The 22,008-nt window shown below is 59.1% G+C and overlaps 7 protein-coding genes across 7 annotated transcripts; 3 read left to right on the forward strand and 4 right to left on the reverse strand.

Annotated features, from left to right (window-relative positions):
* Nucleotides 1-5: 5 nt before the first annotated feature.
* PAN0_009d3864 (fructosamine kinase PKL/CAK/FruK) lies at nt 6-1,629 on the reverse strand (the record flags this gene model as incomplete). Its single annotated transcript, XM_014800823.1, has 8 exons — nt 6-100; nt 228-235; nt 349-471; nt 535-564; nt 715-765; nt 859-927; nt 995-1,128; nt 1,213-1,629. The coding sequence occupies 8 exons, from the start codon at nt 1,627-1,629 to the stop codon at nt 6-8; spliced, it is 927 nt and encodes a 308-aa protein (XP_014656309.1).
* Nucleotides 1,630-5,017: 3,388 nt separating this feature from the next.
* On the reverse strand, nt 5,018-7,234 carry PAN0_009d3865 (uncharacterized protein; the record flags this gene model as incomplete). Its single annotated transcript, XM_014800824.1, has 1 exon — nt 5,018-7,234. One exon carries the CDS (start codon nt 7,232-7,234, stop codon nt 5,018-5,020), a length of 2,217 nt encoding a protein of 738 aa, XP_014656310.1.
* Nucleotides 7,235-8,411: 1,177 nt separating this feature from the next.
* Nucleotides 8,412-10,709, forward strand: PAN0_009c3866 (bromodomain transcription initiation factor; Bdf2p; the record flags this gene model as incomplete). The annotated part of the gene is made up of 1 exon (XM_014800825.1): nt 8,412-10,709. The coding sequence occupies one exon, from the start codon at nt 8,412-8,414 to the stop codon at nt 10,707-10,709; it is 2,298 nt and encodes a 765-aa protein (XP_014656311.1).
* A 1,116-nt stretch (nt 10,710-11,825) lies between these two features.
* On the forward strand, nt 11,826-13,511 carry PAN0_009c3867 (alpha/beta-hydrolase; the record flags this gene model as incomplete). Its single annotated transcript, XM_014800826.1, has 1 exon — nt 11,826-13,511. The coding sequence occupies one exon, from the start codon at nt 11,826-11,828 to the stop codon at nt 13,509-13,511; it is 1,686 nt and encodes a 561-aa protein (XP_014656312.1).
* Nucleotides 13,512-13,850: 339 nt separating this feature from the next.
* On the reverse strand, nt 13,851-16,328 carry PAN0_009d3868 (intracellular protein transport protein; the record flags this gene model as incomplete). Its single annotated transcript, XM_014800827.1, has 1 exon — nt 13,851-16,328. One exon carries the CDS (start codon nt 16,326-16,328, stop codon nt 13,851-13,853), a length of 2,478 nt encoding a protein of 825 aa, XP_014656313.1.
* A 444-nt stretch (nt 16,329-16,772) lies between these two features.
* PAN0_009c3869 (DNA replication factor C, large subunit) lies at nt 16,773-19,716 on the forward strand (the record flags this gene model as incomplete). The annotated part of the gene is made up of 2 exons (XM_014800828.1): nt 16,773-19,414; nt 19,494-19,716. The coding sequence occupies 2 exons, from the start codon at nt 16,773-16,775 to the stop codon at nt 19,714-19,716; spliced, it is 2,865 nt and encodes a 954-aa protein (XP_014656314.1).
* Nucleotides 19,717-20,194: 478 nt separating this feature from the next.
* On the reverse strand, nt 20,195-21,418 carry PAN0_009d3870 (uncharacterized protein; the record flags this gene model as incomplete). The annotated part of the gene is made up of 1 exon (XM_014800829.1): nt 20,195-21,418. The coding sequence occupies one exon, from the start codon at nt 21,416-21,418 to the stop codon at nt 20,195-20,197; it is 1,224 nt and encodes a 407-aa protein (XP_014656315.1).
* Between the last annotated feature and the right edge of the window lie 590 nt (nt 21,419-22,008).

The following is a 22,008-nucleotide window of genomic DNA, read 5'->3' on the forward strand; positions in this document are numbered from 1 at the left end:
GGCAATCATTCTGCGGATGCTTTGCCATCGCAGAAGTCGATGAGCGATTTCATGATCGCAACGGCGCCCGACCGGTAGCCGCCCTGGAACATGAGCGTATCTGTGACGAAACAAGCAGAAGCAGCAGCAGCAATTGCATCCAGTCAGGGCGTGACCAAATCTTCAAAACAGTGTGACCATGAGTGTTGAACGTGCAATCGTCACCCAGCCAGCGATGCAAGACTCACGATTCAGGCTGAAGAGACACAAGCGCCAAGATTAAGAGGAGGCAGATGGTCAGTCCCGAGTCTAACCATGGACGGTAAGGCAAGATTCAGCGAGCGGGTTGGGAATGCAAAATGGACTCACTGATGGTAGAGCTCGTAGAGCCGAATCCGTTGATCGTAGTACGGCTCTGTCTTGGGCATGACCTCGTGGTAAGCGGCGAAAAAGTCCTGTGTGAAGCCTCCAAACATGTGCATGATTCCGAGCCTTGCAGTTCCGATTGTCAGCTCTTGGAAGCATCGTACCGTGGACTGACTTGAAGAAACTCACTCGGCTTCGTTGTGACCATAGTAGCTAGAGCTATGGAGAGTGTGTCAGCTCGACTCAATAGGTCCGAATGTCAACTGCAACAGAAGCTCACGGGCTGTTCGGGCAATCGGGTTGGGATGCGGATGAGGCTGCGGGTCAGTACAAGTGCCAGACGGGCGCCAGAAAGCCCCTCGAACTCACTCAAAGATGGCCGGTTGGCCGGATGAGATGACGGTTCCTGCGTTACCAGACCTGGCGGAATACCAAGCAGACAAATGAGCAGGCTGCCTCCCCTTCTAGCGACAAGCAGCGTCATGTTGCTCGAACCCATCTCGCAATACGCACCAAAGATCTCCGTGCAGTATACAAGGCTTGACTATTCCCTCGAGTGGCGCAAGCAGCACAGGATAGACTCTGTGTAGCGGAAGGGATCTAGGCTCAGCAGTGCCGCACGCACGGAAGCAGTCTGCTCTCCACTCACCTGTCCCGCATCTGCTGTTCCAGCTTCCTGAGCTCGGGGTCCGGGTGTGACGCGTGAATCCGGTTGACGAGATCTCCGATACGACGTTCGGCCCAGAACTTGGGCCAAGAGACTTCCCAGGTGTTGTCCTGGCGCTGCGGTGGTGGACCAAGGATCAGGATAGTCAGCATGCTTGCAGCTCCTGCTTAACTCAGGACTCCGTCGATACCCACAGTGACCCCGCAATAAGTGGCGGCGTGGAACCCAAACCGTCCGTCCTCGCCAATGCTATGTTTGTGCATTTCTGCCAGCCTTCGTCCCAACACCTTCTGTGCGTCTCTGCCGAGAGAAGGTTTGAGATCCAGGTAGTCAGTCACCAAGTAGGCTCGGTTGCCGTCTTGCGTCTTGCCGAAGGCGTGCACTTGCGGAGACATTGTTGCTGCTGACTCATCACTGCTTTCCAGCTGAGCTCTATGCATAGCTACGAGGCTGTGAGCTTCGCCCACCGTCTGCTCCACATGATCGTCGAGCTTGGCGAAAAGCGATCTCCCGCTCGGCCTGGCGATGAACCGAGACGCGCCAGAATGCTCGAACGACTTGCCGATGTGAGAGCACTCCCGCCTCAGAATCGAGTCGAGCGCGGCACCCGAAGACATGTCGACCTCTTGATGCCACCTAGGAATTAAGCTCTGTTCAGATGCGCTGGTGGAAGTGGTATGAGTTGAACAAAGTGGCTCGACTGCGTGACCTCGGGAGTTTGGTCACCGCGACCAAAAAGATGTGGAGGCATGACAGGGTCTGGCTGCATGGCTTGTGCATGCTTTGACCACGACGCTGAGTCTCATCTCGGTCCACGCTTCGCCTTGATTTGAGCACACCGAGCGAGACTTGCGTGATGCCTGCTTGCAGTTCACGCACAAAGCGTGAAACACATTCTCTATCATTGGCACCGACAGACACAGGCAGGCAAGGCCACCTTTCGTGCTTCGACGCCCGCCGACCCGAATCATATCGAAAAGGGGAAGTTGGACGCGTTCACATGCTCACGTCCATTTTGTTTTTTCTTTGTGATTGTCATGAGTGGTTCCACTCTGCGCCATTCAATGACTCCTGACCTATCCGTGCAGCGTGCAACTTAAAGGTGAGCCGGCTCGATGCCGATCCTCTGCCTGAGCCTCTCCTGAGCCTCTCTGGCTCGATTCGAAGTCACGAAAGTGCTGTGGTGGTTGGAGCCATGGTTAAATGTGACCACTTGAGTCTCATATGTGTGTATGGGCGTGGTCGGCTTGGTTCATCCGTCATGCACAGCGCGCAGGCGTCAAGGGGCGACTGAAATTTCGAGAATTCTATTGATGTGCTGTCATAAAAGTCATAGTCATTCTGACGCCGAAGACCAACACTAATGGCCCGGAAATAATGCGGAAGACAAAATCATTCAAAATAACAAGAGCACGAAAGTGTTTCCTTCGCCCGCGTTCTTGTTTTTCCACCTCGCTCGTTTGAATAATTGCGTTGCATTTACGACTTCTAAGTTAACAGCCCATGCCTTTCAATTTTTGATCGAGTAAAGCTGTGAGCGATATCTTTTCGCGCTTTTTCCCGTAATCATACGTTTGTACCTTGTTTCGGTGCGATTTTTCCTCGAGGCGAATCAAAGGTCATGCAAAAGCGAAAACCATGGACTCCTGATTCATGATTCACTTGATGATCCAGACCTGAAAGTCATGACTTGCAGGCTCATGACCTTTTCAGACACGATGTTGACCTGACAACTGGAAGACACATAGGTCCAATTGTGGTCGGAGCCAGGGAGATTTGGGTCTGTCTTGAAAACAGGCGTATTTAATTAAGTGTGTATTAACGCGAGTGGCCCGTTACAGGAACAGGCCCATTAGTGAAACAAAATAACGAAGATAGTATGATCGCCCGGAGGCTTGTTTTGAAGCTTCTGGTAATATTCACATCCAAAAATGGGGTGGGTGGCGACGAGCAGCCACCCATCAGCCACCCCGGGTGGCTGTTTGGGATCAGCCACCCCACAGCCACCCACACACACATGGGTGGCTGCTGGGTGGCTGCTCCTCGCCAGCTCGCGTTTTTTTAGGATATGATTGGGAGCTCGAACGGAGAGATTCACACCGTCGTCGAGTTCGCGTTCCCAACTCAAGCCTCGAGCAAGTCGACGGAATCGATGCGCCGTACACGAAAGAAAATTGCGATCGCGATTTGTGATTGATGACTTGCCAAAACATATCTCTATGTAAGTTATGACGAAGGACACTAATCGCGAAGGTACAGCTCGGTCTCAAACCTGCGTGACTTCAATGATCATGAATCATGAACTTTGAAGTCGGGCATCCGAACCCCTTCTGTGCGGTCATGACCAACGTTCTTCGTCCTTTTTGGGTTTGCCCCGTTGCAGCCATGGGGCAAGAACAAAAGTAGCGGGGCCGAGTCAATGCGATTACGTAACCAGTTTGACCTAACTTTAGTTGGGAGGCTGAAATTTATGATTCCTAATTGCGCCAATTCCGGCCGCTCAGAAGACCCGGCCTTTTAGCTTCCTTTTCAAGCAAGCAATAACAATCATGATTTCGATTTTGCAAAGACATGACTCGCATTTCCGTTTCTTGTACTTAGACCCACAGGGATTTTGACACCAACCTACTTAATCGAGATTGCCTTGCCATCTGACTGGCGATGAGGGATTTGTGAGAATTTCCGGCAAGGGTGCTCGTGTAAAGTCAAGTTCAAGCATCCAATATATGAATCATCCAAACAAGGTAACTAAGTTATGCCTCGAAAGCGTGGGCCGGCTTGTCGTGTCTCGAGTCGAACGCATAATTCGAGGATTCCAGATTCCTGCTTTGGTGTGGTTGCTCACTTACTTATTTAAGTTATCCGCATGTCTACGTTTCCTCCCCACGCACCTCCCTCCTGCGAAATCGTGCAAGATGTAATTGCCAGGCTTGAAGCGGCGCGTCAAAGCCTGGATCACAAGAAATCAATGTCCGAATCATGATTTGCTGATCCAAAAAAAATGTAAATGAATCATCATAGACAATGCTGCCCAACTGATTTCGATGAATGAAGACGACCTGCAATTTGTGATCATTCTTGATGTTAATTGTCTGTATCCCCAGATCGAAACCAATAGCCAGGTGAATTGTCGACCGGGCTGGCTTCTAAGCACACAATTTTGATGAGAATCGCCGCTTGTCTGATGCGGCTTCAGTGACTTACGCGTCGATGTGTCAAGAATCAAGCGAACGAAGCAAAAATCACGAGCTTCTCACACCTGAATATGCGCATCTCAGCCACTCATATCCTAACAAATGGGGTGGGTGGCGACGAGCAGCCACCCATCAGCCACCCCGGGTGGCTGTTTGGGATCAGCCACCCCACAGCCACCCACACACACATGGGTGGCTGCTGGGTGGCTGCTCCTCGCCAGCTCGCGTTTTTTAGGATATGACTGTTGTAAGACTCATACTTGGCCGCAGTGCCAACCAGGTATGCCAACCAGTATGCTTTGCCGGTAGCTACATCGACACGTCCGCCTAGCTGGCTACTTGCTTGCACCATGACGTATTATGCCTTTTTCGATGCGTAGCGCTATCCATCCACTACGCAGCCCGGGTGCTTGGGCACGGCGAGGAATCCACCTACACATTCATGATCTCCGTGACCACCGCTAGGACACCTGATCATAGTCGCGACTTGCACTGTTATGAGTCGATGCACGGCGAACCACAGTGACCCGGCTGAGCAAGATTTACTGTTCATCATACGGATGCGTGCAGCGAGAGGAGCTTCGATGCGCCAAGCAGCATCCATCTCAGCAAAGCTCTCACGCCTACTGACGCTTCTAGTAGACTCGATTTGCGCCAAGGACCTCGACACGGACATGACACGGAACCAAGGGGAATCCATAGCCAAACATCGCATGGCATTTCAAACGCATCCAAGAGCAGCACGAAGGACATTGGCAGCGAAGCGCCGGGAGCTACGGTCGAGGACGGAGCATTGCGAGCGCGTAGGTGTCTAGACCAGATCATCCTGCACCTGACTGGGTCGGAAGGGCCAGCGGAAAGCCCTTTTGACGGGGGGGAGGTTGCGCGAGCTGTCTGGACTGGCGGAGCCCGCAAAGGATGGGGGGGCGCCTTGCTCTGCGCTGTTGCTTCGGTCGAGGGGCAGGAAGGAGCTGCTGGTGCTGAACTGGGGCAAGGAGTCGGCACTGGCGTTGGCGCCGCCTGAGGACCACTGCATGCGCTGTCGGCCGCCACTGCGGAGATCGGACTGCCAGACGTCAAAGGCAGACCAAGAGCGTCGTCCATCCTCCTCGGTGGCGAGGGTGGGTTGGAAGGCCTGCTTGATGGCCTCAAAGTTGGAGACGTTCTGCAAGGAAGGATTGGCGAGGCCCTGAGGCGCCGTGGCCAAGGGCTCGTGTCCGTCTGCCACGGCGGCGGCGTTTGCGCGGCGGAAGGCGTTGCGGAGGACGCTAGTGCCGAGGTCAGCGTATCCATCGATGCGCGCGCTCTGGAGCTTGTTGATCGAGATGGCGGACTCGGCGTCGAGGAGCGATGGGGGAAACTGGTTGGCGGCGAGCGAGCGCTCTTCCATGCGGGCAAGGGTGTCGACGAGTGGATCGGGAGTGGCGGCGAGTTGCGCATACATGGCGTCCTGCCTGTCGAGTTGACTCTGCTCCATTGCGGGCGACCAATAGGGTGCATGCATGTCGAGGGGTGCAGCGTCTCGCGAAAAGTCGTGTTCGTGGGCGTGGCGAGCGTTGAGCTTCTCGAGCTGGAGTAGGTTGTGCGCGTCGTCGAGCTCCTGCTGCAGATTTTGGATGTCTGCACGAAGCATGTCGGTGTTGGATTTTGCCTGGCTGATGAGCTGTGCAAGCTCGTCGGAACGTTGCTGGCGCTTTTCTGCGTTGGTGGCTTTCCTTGCGATGAGGTTGGCGCGACGTTTCTTGAGCGATTCGATCTGTTCCTTCCTTTGTTGGATGCTGGCCTGTTTGAGCGCACGGGCGGCGTTTGCAGCTTTGAGCCGTCTCTCTGCTTCGCGCCTGGCGCTTTCGACCTGCCTCTTGCTGTCGTCCAAGGCCTTTGTCCTTGTCTTGACGTCGGATCTCAGTCTTTCCTCTTCCTTTTTCTTGGAGCGGACTTGGTCGAGATCGTGCTCGAGTGCTTCACACGCGCGAGTGGAAGCGCTGCGTACCTGAGCGAGCTGGTCGTGGAGATCGGCGACCTCGGAGCGCGACCTAGCGACGAGGCCGGTGATGCTGAGGCAGTCTTCGTTGTCGAGCGTGTCGCGGTCGACGAGGTCTTTTTGAGCTGGATGAGATGGATGGACGACTGGAGCGGGCGGCTGGATGGGAGGAGTGGTGCGAGGCTGGTGATTGTTTGGCGGATCTTGGGCGGAAGGGATGTTGTTGGAGTGGGTGAGAGTGTGGTGCGAATCGGGTTCGGAGTCGATGGCGCGCATCTCTAGCACGCCCCAGTCTGCGAGATCGGTGATGTTCTCCTCGAGCTCTTCGCGGTCGGGTTTGTTGGTACGATGAGGCGAGCGCGACCTTGCGCCGGGGAGATCAGGGATGGCGAAGCCGAGGACCCACCATTTTCCGAAAGCTCCGATGAAGAGGGAGGTGCAGTCGATGGCAGCATCGGCATTGGTTGGCTGTGGATTGGAGGTGGATATGGGGGTGCTTTGGGAGATGGTGACGATGGAGAGGAGGCCTAGATCTTTGCGGTGAAAGGGCGGGGTGCGCACGGAGAGGGCGAGCTTGGAGCCAAAGGTGAGAGCGAAAGGAGCCGAGGAGCCCGAGGCGGTTGCGAGGAGGGAGGAGTGAGGTTTGGAGTCGGAACGACGTGCGGGAGGATGTTGCGCCGAGGATGGCTCTGCGAGGGTGGCGTCGTCGTCCTCATTGAGAAGTCGGAGACGTTCGCGGAAGACGAGGTCGGTGAGAAAGGGGCGGAAGGAGGCCTCGTTGGGGTTGGACCAAAAGGCGAAGAGAAGGAGGATGGCGACGATGGTCCAGGCCCAGAGGAGCGCCTGGAGGTCGTCGAGCTGGAGCATGGACTTGAGGATGGAGACGGGTGTGATGGGGAGGGGCGCCTCGCGTTGACGGCGGAAGAAGGAGTGGAGAGCGTTGGTGGTGGGGGTGACGTTGATGTTGTTGTTGGTGGAGACGTGCACGTCATGGTGGCGGTCGAGGAGGAAGCCGAAGCCTCCGCGGATGACCGCACTCACGCCCATGTCAGGAGAAGGAGTGGCGGTGGGGGCGGTGGTGTGGTCATGCAGGCGAGCGAGCCAGCCGAGTGCGGAGTGCAGAGTGCGATGTGCGATGGTGGTGGTACAAGACGATGGTGTTGGATCACAGGTCCGAGTGCCGGATGCGGACAGCTACCAAGACCTGGAATGGTGGAGCCCTATCAGCGCTGCACACAGAGAGCAGGCTGATGATGCTGATGGCGGAAAGGATGGTGGTGGTGGAGAGGAGAGAGCACGCAAAAGCGAGACGATGGTTGGTGTTGACCGAAGAAGGCAATGAGAGCCATGTTCAAACTGCCGACTGCGGATTTGCAGTCCAAACGATTCGTTGCCGCCGTCGCCGTGCGGAATTTGTGGGATTTTGCAAAAAAAAAACAAACGGGCCTGCCTCCGCGCGTCATTTTGCTGGGAATGCAAAAAAAAAGGGAAAAAGAAACTCGCTCATCTTGGGCATTGCATTGCCAACCACCACCGACGGAAGCAGACGGCCGGCGAATACGCGTTGTGACGGCAGCCACTGTGACAAGCTATGCATGGACGGCAGGCTCGTGCATGGAAACGAGAAGGATGGTGCGGCGGAGGCGGTCATGCGTCGCCTTCGGCTCTCTCTTGCCGGGCAGAGGAAGGCTGCATTTTGCCAGCAAGCCAAAGTCATTCAATAACTTATTTTCATTTCCGGTGGTGGTCGCCGAGCCTAGTCACATTTTGAAAAGTGCCACGTGTTATAGACGTCGATCGAACATAATTTTCGACACCGAGGCTAGGCTGTTAGATCTGAGCACTCAGCGCGGTCGCGGGGCCTTCGCGTTGCGGAAGGGGTGGGGATCGGCTGGTCAGCTAGCTGCGCGTCGAGAGGGCGGCTCGGCCAAGTATTTCTACTCGACGCGTTTTCGACTTTGCCTCTTCCCTTCTGATTTGTCGCTCCCCACCCAAAGCCAGCCCAAAGGCCAGATCGACCGTCCGACACGTCAGGCGCTTCCATCCTCTTTCTTCCCGCATCCATCCATCCGCTCATCACCTCGTCCGCAGCGTCATCACCCCCTCCACCATCCATCCGCTCGCATCATCCACGCATCTGTCATCTTCACCACCACCACCACCACCACCACACGCACACGCTGCAAGTGTCGCTTGCTCAGTCATCTCTGCACACCTGCCAATCATGTCGGACGGCTTCCACTCCCAGCAGGTCAACGGCCATGCTTTCGCCACCACCTCCTCCAACGCAGAGCTGCCGCCCAAGACAGAACCTAGCTTCAATCATGCACCCGCACCCAAGCTAGAGCAACCCCAATCAACCGTCGTGCCACCCACAGCAGAGCCCCTCTCGAGCGTCGGCATTCAGCCCGCCGGTCTCCTCTCCGAAGTGCAGTCCCACCAGTCTCAGGCCAACGATGCACCAGCAGCAGCGGCAGCAGCAGCAGCAGCAGCATCCGCTCCGCACCACCAACAACCAGCCCACTCCAACAACGTCGATGTCAAGCCCTACGACGGCCCCATGGATGTCACCCCCGCCCAGCTCAAGTTTGCCCAGAGCACCCTCAAGTCGCTCAAGAGTCGACGCGAGGCAATCGCATTCCTCCAGCCCGTCGACCCCATCGCTCTCGGCATCCCCCAGTACCCGGACATCATCACAAAGCCAATGGACTTTGGCACCATCGACATCAAGCTCGCTCTCACCGCCCTCGTCCTCAGACCCAACTCGAAGCCAGGCGACAAGGCAAAGTCGGCTCCCCAATGGGGCCTAGACCCGGCCAAGGACGTCTATCGCCGCGTCCAAGACTTTGAGGCAGACGTGCGCCAGGTCTTCTTCAATTGCGCCACCTTCAACGGGCCAGACAGCCCCTACACCCAAAACGCCCGCGTTTTGGAGGCCGCTTTCGACAAGTACATGAAGGACCTCCCAGCAGCCACCGCCGTATCCGCACAGTCTTCCGACGCCGGCGGCGCACGCGCTCGTCGTCCTTCCAACCCGGTGCCCACCATCCGACGTTCGTCTTCCGACGTCGGCGGCCGTCCCAAGAGGGAGATCCACCCTCCGCCGCCCAAGGATCTGCCGTGGGCCAGCGAGCCCCAGAGCGCCTCGTCGTCCGAGCAGCGCAAGGCAGCTCGCCGCAAGCTCGCCAAGAAGGCGGGCAGCCTCTCGGCTCGCGAGCAGGCGCACTACGCAAAGGTGGCTCAGGACGAGCTGCGCTTCTGCACGCGCGTCATCGACGACCTGCTCAAGCCCACCTACTCGAACGTCGCCTGGGTCTTTTACGACAAGCCGACCATGGACTTTGACTGGGCCCCGGCGTACTTCCAGATGATCAAGAAGCCCATCGCGCTGCGCGACGTCCAGAAGAACGTGCGCTCGGGCGTGTACGCCGACGCGGACGAGTTCAACGCCGACATGCAGCTGCTCTTCCAGAACTGCTTCACCTTCAACCCTCCGGGCTCGGACGTGCACAACATGGGCGAGCAGCTCAAGTCGGTGTACCAGGACAAGATGGCGCGCAAGCCGGCGCCGGCGCCCTTGCCCGACTACGAGGAGAGCGACGTGGACGACGACGAGGATGCGGACGACGACGAGGACGACGTGGATCCCGAGTTTCTGGCGACGCTGCAGGCGCAGATCTCGCAGCTGGCGAGCACCTTGGCCATGCTCGAGGGCGCCAAGAACCAGAATGCCGACCTGATCGCCAACACCAAGGCCATGCTGGCGTCGCTGCAGGAGAGCTACGCCAGCTCGGGCGGCTCCAAGAAGAGCAAGAGCAAGGGCGGCGCGGGCACCAAGCGAAAAGCGTCCGAGGGCGGAGCGGCGGCGAATCGCAAGAAGAGCAAGGCCAAGGGAGCGAGCAGTCCGGCGGCAGCGGCGTCGGCGTCTGCCGAGTACGTGCCTGCCAAGAAGGCCAAGGCGGCGGGAGCGGGCAAGAAGAAGCAGGCGGCGGCGTCGAGCGGCAGCGGCAGCGCCAAGAAGGCGACGTCGAGCCGGCGCGACGACAACAGCGACGAGGACATCCGCACGGTGACGTACGAGCAGAAGGAGGAGCTTGCGGCCAAGATCACGGAGCTGAGCGAGGAGCGTCTGGACGGGGCGATCCGGATCATCAACGAGGACAAGCCGCCGAACCAGAACGACGAGGAGGAGATTGAGCTCGACATTGACGAGCTGTCGGCCAAGACGCTGTACAAGCTGTACAAGTATGTGGTGCGACCCAAAAAGGTGGCGGCGGCGGTGAACAAGAACAGCAAGTCGGCGCCGCTCGACGGACGCAAGCGCGGTACGGGCGGCATCAAGAAGAAGAATCTGGACGAGGGGGAGGAGGCGGAGCGGATTGCGCGGCTGCAGCAGCAGCTGGAGCAGTTTGGCAATCCGGATGCGATGGGCTCGGGCGGAGGAGCGGCGGGCGGCCACGACGATCTGGTGCACTCGGAGAGCTCGTCGGACGAGAGCGGCTCGGATTCGGACTCGGACTGAAGTGCGCGAGCGTCTGCTGTGAAAATGCCATGTTGATCCCTCGTATCTCAGTCAGCGCGGCTGTGTGGATGGGTGCCTGTCTATGCCGTTGAATGACGAAGACGAGAGGGGCGTGGGTTCGAGCGTCGGATGGGAGCTTGGCTGGTCTAACATTGCCGCGCGTTTTTTTTTTCTCCATGCGCGCCCAAGCCAATCTGGGAGCTGCAGCTGCTGATTTCTCGAAAAAGCTGAAATTGGGCGGGAAATTCTCGCTTCGAGCCGCATGAGGAACTCCGCTCGTCCGCATCTGCAGCAGACTGGGCTCGCTTCAGCTGCCGAATTGAGCCCCGACCGTCACACAAGAGCGCAGCGTTGCACAAAAAAAAAAAAAACAAAAAAAAGGAGGTGGTGCGTGAAAAAGGCGAGGAAAAAAAAAAAAAAGAAAAAAAGAGGCAGCTCTGGCCTCGCTCGTGCTGCGTCGTCCGTGGGTCCATGTGTGTGCGTGTTTGTGTTTGTATGTAGGCGTGGCCGTGGGTGCGCCTTTTCATACGTGTTGGGTGTCGAGGATCGCTCGCACCCCTTGCAAGCATACGAAGCTCTTCATCGTGCTCGAAACAAGAAAGGGGGGGCAGTCACTCTTTTGCATTTGTTTCGTAAAAGTCCGCTGTAGCTCGCTTTAGGCGGATGCTACTGTAGGTGGCGGCGGCGGAGCAGGAGCAAAGGCAAAAGAGGGCAGCAGGCATCGGGGGATTTTCCCCGCATCCGCCCTGGTTGGCTGCCAGTGTGCCTGTCTCTGCACGTTGAACAACGGCTTCTGCCTCTCTCTCTCGCCCAGCTGCATCAGGGCGGCGGCTGCCCTCGAACCTCGCTGCCTCCCTCCCGGTCTCTCTCCGCAAACAGCTAGCAAGGATCGACGCTTTGCACCGCTGCCCTGGCGGCGCCCAGCTCGAATCGCACTCGAATCGCCGCCCGCCATCCACTCGCTCGCTTCCAACCTCGCTCCATCCCTCTTTTCCCCTCCCTCCTCCCTCCCTCCCTCCATCCATCGGTCTTGCTTTTCCTGTCGTTGCACGCTCAGGCCGGCGTCATCGACTATCCCGACATCCATCCGCACACCATCATCTCAAATACGGCCACATGTCTTCCGGCTTCATCGACTACAGCAGGCGTCGTCGCGCCTCCGGGCCTGCTTCGGAAACCAGCAGGGATGCTGCCTCTCAGCGCGGAGGCGCAGACCCCTTCGACGAACAAGACGCCCGTCCCCGCGACCATCTAGACACAGACACCGAGGCAGAGTCTGCCGCCGTCGCACAGCCCGCACCACGCCAACAGGGCCCCTTTGACGACGCTTCCGACATGGAATCCGCCCAGCAGCCTCGCTCCCGCCCCGCACGCGTCGAGATCATGGGCGATCCCGGCTCACGCCCTTACCCGCATCGCGACGAGCCCGCCTTCTTCGACCCCACCTTCCCCAACTACCAGGACGAGGCGCCGCTCGAGATGCCCTTCTTCGACCACGTCGTCGCTGACTACGGCAACTACGGCACCTTCCAGCGCCTCCGTCTCAACTTCCGCCAGATGATCTCCTTCTTCGCCTCCACCACCGCACTCGGCTCCGTCCTCTTCGTCGCCTACTTTGCCTACTTCAACCCCTTCAAAAAGTCGCCCCCCAAGTCGAAGACCGACCGCGAGTACGAGCGCAGGATCACCGGCGAGCGCGGCTCCGGCAGGCCCGCCTACTACGCCGAGTTCTGGGGTTACCAGTGCGACGAACACGAAATCGTCACCGAGGGCGGCTGGATCCTCAAGGCCCACCGCATCTCGGACCCGCGTCGAGGCGGCGCCGTCGGCCACCCCGTCGTCCTCCAGCACGGCATCCTCTGCAACTCTTCTCACTTTATCGTCAACGAGGAACGCTCCATGGCCTTTTGGCTCGTAGACCAGGGCTTCGACGTCTGGATCACCAACATCCGCTCCAACTTCAAGGCTGGCCACACCGAGTACACCCGCTCCGACCCAAGATTCTGGGCTTGGGGCCTCAAGGAGCTCGCCTTCGATCTGCGCGACGTCGTCGACTACATCACCGCCGCCACCGGTCGTCCCCAGCTCGCCTACGTCGGACACTCCCAGGGCTCCGGCTCCATGTACCTCGCCCTCAGCCCCGGTATCTGTCCCGAGATCGGCGACAAGCTCAGCTGCTTTGTCGCTCTCGGTCCCTCGGTCTACGCTGGCTCCGTGCTGCGCAAGTTCCCCTTCTCCCTCCTCCGCCAGTTCCGCTCGCGCAAGTGGTGGGGCCTCGTCTTTGGCGTGCGCGAGTTCATGCCCGCCATCGGTTTCGCACAGGAGTTCCTCCCCGCCTTCTGGTTCGGCCACATCGCCTACGTCATCTTTGCCTTCCTCTTTGGCTTCCACGACCACAACTGGGTCTCGCGCCAGAAGCCCAAGATCTTCCGCACGGTGCCCGTGCCCACCTCGTCCGAGCTGCTCTACTGGTACATGTCCGGCTTCTCCCACCGAGGCTGCATCTTTGACCCCAGGATCACAGAGCCTTGGTTCCCGCGCACCTTCCCGCCCCACTCCATCTTTTACGGCGACATCGACTTCCTCGTGCTGGGCAAGCCGCTCGTACAGAGGATCCAGCGCTACGAGAGGAACGTCGAGATGATCCACACCGTCGAGCTGCAGAACTACGAGCATCTCGATATGATCTTTGGCGTCGACGCTTTCAGGACCGTCTTCCCGGGTATCAAGGACACCATCCTGCAGACCATCGATCCCGAGGATCTCGCACCCGAAATGTCGGAGCGAGGTGGTCGTTACTAGATCGCTCTACGCCAGTTGCCGTTCCACTGTCTTTTCCCTCCCACCCATCGTGGTCCCCTTTGCTTTCATTTCTCTCCGCTCGTTAAGTTAATGGTCGGGCCGCATGCGTGGCCCAGCCGCGTCGTTCACGCTGTACCTCTGTGCTCTGTACTTTTCCCGTGCTTTTTATCCGGAATGCTCCCTCACTTTCACTCTCTCGTGTGCCGATCACAATGCTCAATGCAAGCCGTCGTTTTTGTTTTGGACATCACTCGCTTGCGACCTCATCGTTGTCACTCGGTGCGACGTTGACGGTCTGTGTATGCGTTTGCGTTTGGATTGACTGCACTTTGGGATGGGCTAGGCGTAGAATTCTGCATCCCCCACCTTGAAGCTCGTGCTGTTGGGCAGGATCGATACGGGCACAGCGCATTCGACTGTCTCGAGCTTGGTTTCTGCCGCACAGCCCATTTGCTTGAGCACGACCTTTGGCTGTTCGCCCACCGAGCCAGCTAAGCTGTCTACGCCTCTGAGGCTGATGTGGTAGCGCGAGAATCCGTCTGCTGCGCCGGGCATCAAGTGCGGTGGTGGCTTTGCTTTTTCCTCGCCCGAGGTCGCAGAGATGGTCAGGAAGGCCAGTTTGACGAGCCAGTTGAGCTTGACTCCGCTAGTGACGAATTCGGGTGTTGCGCCACTTGGTACGGACAGGCTGAAGCTTGCCCTACCCTTGTCCAGCACGCTCTCGTGGTGTTCTGCATGGACGATCCTCGTGGCTCGCTGAAGTCTTCCCGCTGGCAGGGTGGCAATGCTGGGTTGAACCTCTTCGAACGTCTCGAGGGTGGCGCTCATTCGAGCAATGCGCGCCAGCGAGGTGTGATTATTGATGTTAATCACGCCCGTAATCGTTTCACCCAACCGATACCTGGATCGAACCAGCGTAAGGACGGCAGCGACTTTGCCGTCTTTGGAAATGTCGTAAGACACTTTTCCGGACGACCGCGCCAACGCTTCGACCGCCGCCTTACAACCACTGCCCTGGTTTGTGGGTGCCGAGATGCCCGAGTCGAGCTTGATGGTTGATGCCGATTCCGACTTGGTAAGCAGCTGCCTGACGTACGACTCCAATTCCTGGCGTTGAATTTGCGGAGCTTTGATGGATCTTTTGGGCAGGCTGGGAGCTGATGGTACAGCGGAGGCGTCGTTATCGACTGCAATGACGAAGGCTTCTTCCTTTGTGAGGATGACCGGGTTCATGAGGTCGAAAAAGGGGCGGAAGCCCGAAGCGCCAACGTGGTTGTAAACGCGGATGGGGACCTGGATGAGGCGGCTTGTGTGTGGGCGGCCACGAGTGGCAGTAGCGGCGGTGTCGAAGCGGTTGGTGCCGAGGGTGAGCGTGTACTTGAGACGGATAGCCTTGCCGAGGTAGGAAGGCGGCAGATCGACAGGCAACCGCAGCTTGAACTCGAACGACTTGGATTCGCCCGGAGGCAGGACGAGGTCGACAGCGACGATGCTGGGTGGCGTGGAAAAGGTGGGAACGCTGCGGCTCTGAAGCGTACGTTCCTGGGCGTCCTGCAGAGTGGAGCCGGTGCGACGGTGTTGGTGCGGGCGACTGCTAAAGGAGCTGCGCAAGAGGTTGCTCCATCCCGAGCTTCCCGGAAAGGAATCGGCTGCCTGAGCGAGATGACCGCCACCAAGAGTCCTGGGGGTGCCAGGTACTGAGAGTGGAGAAGCACTGGCTCCAGTCAAGTCGCCGTATGCGAGCCTGTGTTTGAGATTCTCAAAGTCGCCGGGCTTGATGAGGCTCTCGTCGATCTCGATGGTGCCTCCCAGCTGGGCAAAGGACCAGAGGATTTTTTCGGTTCCGGAGGGTAAGGCTTCGGGAGGCGGGTATATTGGGCTGTGCGAAGGGCTCCTGGGAATGGAAGGGCGTCTGGATTGGGACCAGTCGGTCATGGATTCTCGGAAGACGCTCTCCATGGTATCGTTGCGACCGAGGCCGTAAAAGCTGGCGGATTGGTTGGCGTCGCCGTTGCTGTTGGCGCGAAATGGAGAAGGCGGGTGGGAAGTGGGGGAGGAGATGCCGGAGGTGGAGCGAGCTGGGTCGAGCGAGTCGAGTTCGAAAGCTTCTGTGAGGTCCTCTGCCTGTAGCTGTGCGACCGACTTTTTGCGGGAATGCGAGTGATTGGAAGCGATGGGAGCCGAGGTGGTTCTCTTGCCAAGGCCCGGAAGCGACGATACGCGGGAGGGCGGATTGGGAGAAGAAGGGTTGGAGTGGGTGGCGGGAGCAGGGGCAGGCGGAGCGGTGGGCCGACCGAGGCCGAGGTCTGTGCCGTTCTTCTGCGGGAGTGCAGCAACAGACTTGGTTGAGCGATGCGAGGGTTTTGCGGATCCGATGCGAGGCGAGACGGACCAGGGATGGATAGCATTGGAGCTCGAGTGCGAAGGAGCCGCCTTGCCTATGAGGTTTCTGCGATGCGGCAGGTCGTCGACATGGAGATGGCGAAGGAGGTTGCTTCGCCGCGATGGGTCTTGAGGAGGGTCGGAGGCGGAGTCGGACTCGTGTTGCCGACCGAGCGCCCTGACGTCGACGCTGCGAGATTTCGCATGTGTGGGAAGTGCGGAGACGACGCGGCGGGTAGCGGTGTCGTTGAGAAGGTGGTCGGACGCGGCAGGTGCGAACTCGCCCTGGACGAGGGGCTGTGTGTGTGCGACGCGCGGGTTGGTATTGATGAAGGTGATGTGGCAGGTGAAGTCTTCGCCAGCGAAGAAGGAGGACTGGAGCGGACGAATGGAGACCTTGAGGGACGATGGCGGTGGGTAGTGATTGTGCGACATGTCGCTGCGAAGTGGAAGATGGTGGTGTTCGACAACGAAGAGTGTGCGTGGCCAGACAGGGTCCGCCGTCCGGCCTGTCGGGATGTGTGGCCAATGCACGACGAAATGCGGGTGCGATTTTTCGCAAGGATGTCAGATCGAACGCGGCTAGCGCGGTGTTATTTTTTTCGAAAAAGCGACGCGGCTGAAGCGCTAAAAAAGCCGCCTCGACGCGTCGCCATCGCTCACTCAGCAGCACGGCGTGGGGCGCTCTTTCTCCACTTTTTGGTGGGAGGTGGGGACTGTGCGAGGGCGAGGGCGAGTGACAGAGGGAGAGAGCGCATTTCTTCGCGTAAAGAGAGAGAGAGAGAACATCACGGCTCAGCTCAGCCAACACCCCTCGCACAGCTCACCTTTGCCTCTTGCCTTCATCTCACTCTTCCAACCACACCGCAAGCGATCAACATGCCGCCCAAGAAGCCATCCACACCGCTTCCAAAGGGACAGGCTTCGCTCTCTACCTTCTTCGGTGGAAAGCAGCCTGGCTCCAGCCCCGCTTCCTCCCAGGAGCCTCGCACAACGCCATCCAAGCAGGCCGCCCCATCACCCTCGGCCTCCAAGTACTTTTCTTCCAACCCCAAACCCTCCGCCTCGACTCGTCGCACCGCTACCGCCACAAAAGCAGACCCCATGGTCATCGACGACTCGGACGACGACGCCGACGATGTCAAGCCTGCACCCGCCCCACCAAAGTCCAACCAGAGCACCCCTGCCAGGAAGAGCCCCAGAAAGTCAGCCACCAAGCGCAAAGCTTACGACAAGGACGACGATGACGACGATGATGACGACGACTTTGTCGCTCCCTCCAAATCTCGTCGAACAGCTCCCAGTGACGATGACGACGAGGACGACTTTGCTCCCGCGCCCAAGAGACCTGCTACAACCGCCGCCAAAGCCAGCTCGTCCACCTCCACCTCGGCACCAAAGCAGCCCGCACGCAGAGCCATTGCCACTGCAAAGTCCATCCAGATCGACGACTGGGACGACGAATTCCAAGATCCGCCTCCAACGCGCAAGCCCGCCGCCAAACCCGCCGCCAAGCCTGCCGCCAAGCCTGCCGCCGCGCCAGCTCCAGCCAAACCGCAGCCCTCCACCGAGCCCGCTCCCGCTGCCGACAAGAAGGCGTCGTGGAAGGAGATCGCAGCCCGTAGAGCCGCAGGCCCCTCGGCGCCAGGCTCCAAGGACATCCCTCAGGGTCAGCCCAACTGCTTGGCCGGTCTGACTCTAGTCTTCACCGGCGAGCTCTCTTCCATCAGCCGCGACGAAGCCACCGACCTTGCAAAGCGCTACGGTGCCAGGATCACCAGCGGTCCCTCGTCAAAGACCTCTTACGTCGTGCTCGGCGAAGGCGCAGGCCCCAAGAAGCTCGAGTCCATCAAAAAGAACAAGATCCCCACGCTCGACGAGGACGGCTTCCTCGACCTAATCCGCAGCCGAGGCGCCGGCGAACTCGACGAAAAGGCAAAGGCCAAGATCAAGGCAGAGGAGGAAAAGATCAAGCAGGTCGCAAGATCCATGGGCCCTCCCAAGGGCGCAGAAGTCGATCTCTCCGACTACGCCAACATGCTCTGGACCACAAAGTACGCGCCCAAGCAGATGAAGGATCTCGTCGGCAACAAGGCCGCCGCCGAAAAGCTCGCCGCTTGGCTCAAAGCCTGGCCCAGCTCGTACCGCAGCAACTTCAAAAAGCCCGGCAAGGACGGCATGAACATCTACCGCGCCGTCCTCATCTCGGGCCCTCCCGGCATCGGCAAGACCACCTCGGCGCACCTGGTCGCCAAGATGGAGGGCTACTCGCCGCTCGAATTCAACGCCAGTGACGCGCGCTCCAAGAAGCTCATCGAGTCCATGCTCCAGGACACGATCAACAACAAGTCGCTCGACAGCTGGTACTCTGGCGGCGGTGGTGCCAAGGCTTCGTCGAGCGACGTGCCGCGCATCCACGAGCGTACCGTGCTCATCATGGACGAGGTCGACGGCATGTCGGGCGGCGACCGTGGCGGCGTGGGCGCCATCAATGCGCTCATCAAGAAGACCAAGGTGCCCATCATCTGCATCTGCAACGACCGACGCAATCAAAAGATGCGTCCCTTCGAACACACCACCTACAACCTCGGCTTCCGCAAGCCCGACGCTGCGGCGGTCAAGTCGAGGATGCTGTCGATCGCGTTCAAGGAGAAACTCAAGATCCCTGGCGAGGTCATGGCGCAGCTCATCGAGGCGGCGCAGAGCGACATTCGCTCGGTGATCAACATGCTCAGCACGTGGAAGCTCTCCAAGAGCACCATGGACTTTGACGAGTCCAAGGCTCTGGGTGCCGAGAACTCCAAGCCGGGATTGCACACGCCCTTTACGCTCTACAGCGAGCTCTCGTCGCCGTACATGTTTAGCGCCACTTCGCGCAAGACGCTCAACGACAAGGCGGATCTGTATTTCCAGGACCATTCGTTTGTGCCGCTCATGGTGGCCGAGAACTATGTTAAGGCGAGGCCGGTGCTTGCGTCGCGCGAGTCGGGCCCACGTCAACAGCTCAAGCATCTCGAGCTGCTGCGCAAGGCATCCGAGAGCATTTCCGACGGCGATTTGGTGGACCGCATGATCCACGGCAGCGAGCAGCACTGGTCGTTGATGCCTCTGCATGCGATCGCGTCATCGGTGCGACCGTGCTCGTTCATCTACGGTGGTACCGAGGGTGGCTTCCCCAGCTTCCCGGGTTGGCTCGGGCAGAACTCGAAGCAGCAGCGACTCACACGCGCGGTGGTGGATGTGCAGGCCAAGATGCGTCTGGTTTGTTCAGGGTCCAAGCACGACTTGCGTCAGCACTACCTGCCTTCGATGTGGCGCATGCTTATCCAGCCCATGATCGACGATGGCGCCGACGGTGTCGAGCAGGTGATCCAGCTCATGGACGACTACTACCTTGGCATTGAGGATCGCGAGGTGATTTTGGAGCTGGGATTGGATCCCAACAATGCCGAAGCGGCGCTCAAGAGTGTTCCCAGTGCGGTCAAGGCCGGCTTCACGCGCAAGTACAACGCCTCCAACCAGTGCGTATATCTTTTCTATGCCGTTTCATTCCACTTTCAACTGACCTTTTTTTCGATTGCTGCGGGGGGGTTTTGGTAGTCCGATTGCGTTTCACAAGGCGACCGAGTTGGGAGTCAAGACGAAGGTGGGCGGTGCCGGGGTGCCGGATTTGGAAGATGCGGTGGAGGAGGAGGTGGTGCCGGATGATGACGACGACGACGACAAGCGCGACGACGACGATGTCTCCAAGGACAAGCTCGTCAAGAAGCCCAAGGCAGCGGCTGCGGGCAAGGGCAAGGGCAAGGCCAAGCCCAAGAAGTAGCGAGCGCGGCGGGCGATCCAGCAATGCAGTCTTTCTCCTCCCGGGCTTTGTCGAAGATGGTTGCAGATTTGAATGTGGTCGCTTGGAATGAGGCTCTCGTGCTGGTCGGAGCGGTTGATGGCGTGCGTTGTGGGGCCGGTCGGGGCGTGCGGACGAGCTGTTTGAGCTGGCGGTGCGCGACGGCAAAGCGCTGCCAAGGACCTGGCCGTTGGACACTCGCAAGGGCGGTGCGGGGAATTGCGACCTGTCGCCGGGTCCACCACGACCACTTGCTCCCACTCTGCCTCTGTATCGGCGCTGGGGGGGCTGCGCACACAAACGCACACATTCGACGGCGATGGGTCAACAACAATACTTGCAAGAGTCGCGCGAACGAATGAGAGATGCAGGGACGGATACAAAAACGAAAGCAGAATGCACGAGCAAAGATGAGGTACGAGAGAGCAGAGACGAAGCAAACTATGGGTACTGGGGGGGGTCAAGTGGTTGGAACCTTGACGGGGACGTAGTGGACATTGGCGGTGAGCGCGTGTTCCGCCACGGCGGCTCTGCCAAACGCCACGATGAACGGCATGGGTGTGATGCAATCCAGCGGCCATGCGAATGCGCACTTCGGGGTGCTGGCATCCAACCCCCTTGCGGCCACTTCTGTATTGGGCACGGTACTTGCCAGTGCAGTCTTGCACAGCTCGGGATACGCAGCTAGATTGGGCACTGCAAGCAGATTCCTCGCCTGGGAGGCTAGCCTATCTGCCCTTTCGAGGTCTGCAGTCTGCCTTTCCACCGCCGCCTTGATTTCGTCCACGTCGGCGGTGGCGATATCCCTGAGCAGCATTGCCGAATCGTGCCTGTGCAGTTTCCTTAGCACTGCGGCTTCGACGAGCCTGCACACGCCGAGGAGCACGTCGTTGCCCAGATCCGCATGCGCATTCGTCGCATACCTTAGCAGCCCAAACAGCGAGATCCAGTTCTTGGCCACACACCTCGGCGACGCAAGGTCGTCCAGCCAAAACGCATGGCAAAAGAGGAGCACCGCATCCAGCTGCTGCAGCGCCGACACCTCGGTGGGTCTCGCTGCGACGTACGACGGCCGCGATGCGGACGCACTTGCCGCCCTCGCATCCGCCGCATGTTTGAGCTCCCTCGCCGCCGAGCGGTACGCCGCCGCAAGCTGGGTCATTGTCGTTGGCGAATGCGACCCGTGTCTCGCCACCGCCCTATCATCGTCTCGGGGTCGTTTCGTTGCTGCCGCGGCAGGTTTAGGACTGGGTGGGGGACTTGGCAGTTGCAGCAGCTCGAGCTGGGGCAGATCGCCCAACAACCTCTTCCTCCTCCTAATCTCGTCCGCACTGAGCTTCCTCTCCTCGCGCGGCTTGACCGCCCTGCCATTCCACGAGTTCACCGCGGGCACCGCCTTGCCCACCTTATGCCCGACACTGCTCCCATTCACCAACAGATCGGGTGGGGTGCGTAGACTGCTACCGGAACTCGTCGAAGCGGGGCTGGGGTGCGAGCTGGTATAGTAGGGCGAGGTGGCGTTGGACGTCGAGAAGAACTCTGGCGATGCCGATGACGAGGTGGAAGCGTAGCTCGAGTGAGGCTCTTTCGATCGTGGACGGGTGGAGAGGTGCGGGGGTGGTGGCAGCGGGTGGCGGAGACGTATTGGTGGTGCCGCCGATGCGGGTGCAGGCGAGCGCGTCATGCCGAGTGCCAATGTGCGCGCATGAGCCAGACCCCAAACGCTGTATATCAAGCAAAACGAGGAGGATGTGGTGGTTGGTGGTGGTTGGTGGTTCTGGTCGAGGCAAAGCGGGATAGTCGGCAGCCGGCCAACACGGGACCGCTCCGCTTGCTCTGGCTGCTGAGCTGCAGTGCTGAGGTGTGGTGCCTGGGCTCTTGCCCTGTGGGTCCACACTGCCGCTGTGGCCAACACGCGCCAATTCCAAATCCAACACCCCAACGCCAAGCCCGCCTTACGATTCGCACCCGATCCTCCAGCCTCATCCCTGCCATCATCCGCATCTTCCCTCGACTCAAGTTCGTGCTCAAACAATCGCCACGATTCAGGTCCTGCTGTCCGATCAAAGGGGAGGCGAGGGAAGGGCGATCAGTGCGTGCAGGTGGATTATTGGGCGGGTGGCTCGATGGGAACAGAGTTTCGCCTCGGCGCGCGCCGGTGCCTCGCCTATGCGCCCTTGCATCCAAGCCCCACTCCCGCGATCCACAATCTAACACTTTGATTTCCACCCCACGCCCCCCCCAACCGAGTCACAGCATCGCCAACGACAACAC

Source organism: Moesziomyces antarcticus, assembly GCF_000747765.1.
Source record: "Moesziomyces antarcticus DNA, scaffold: scaffold_v10009, strain JCM 10317, whole genome shotgun sequence".
Classification (NCBI taxonomy): domain Eukaryota; kingdom Fungi; phylum Basidiomycota; class Ustilaginomycetes; order Ustilaginales; family Ustilaginaceae; genus Moesziomyces; species Moesziomyces antarcticus.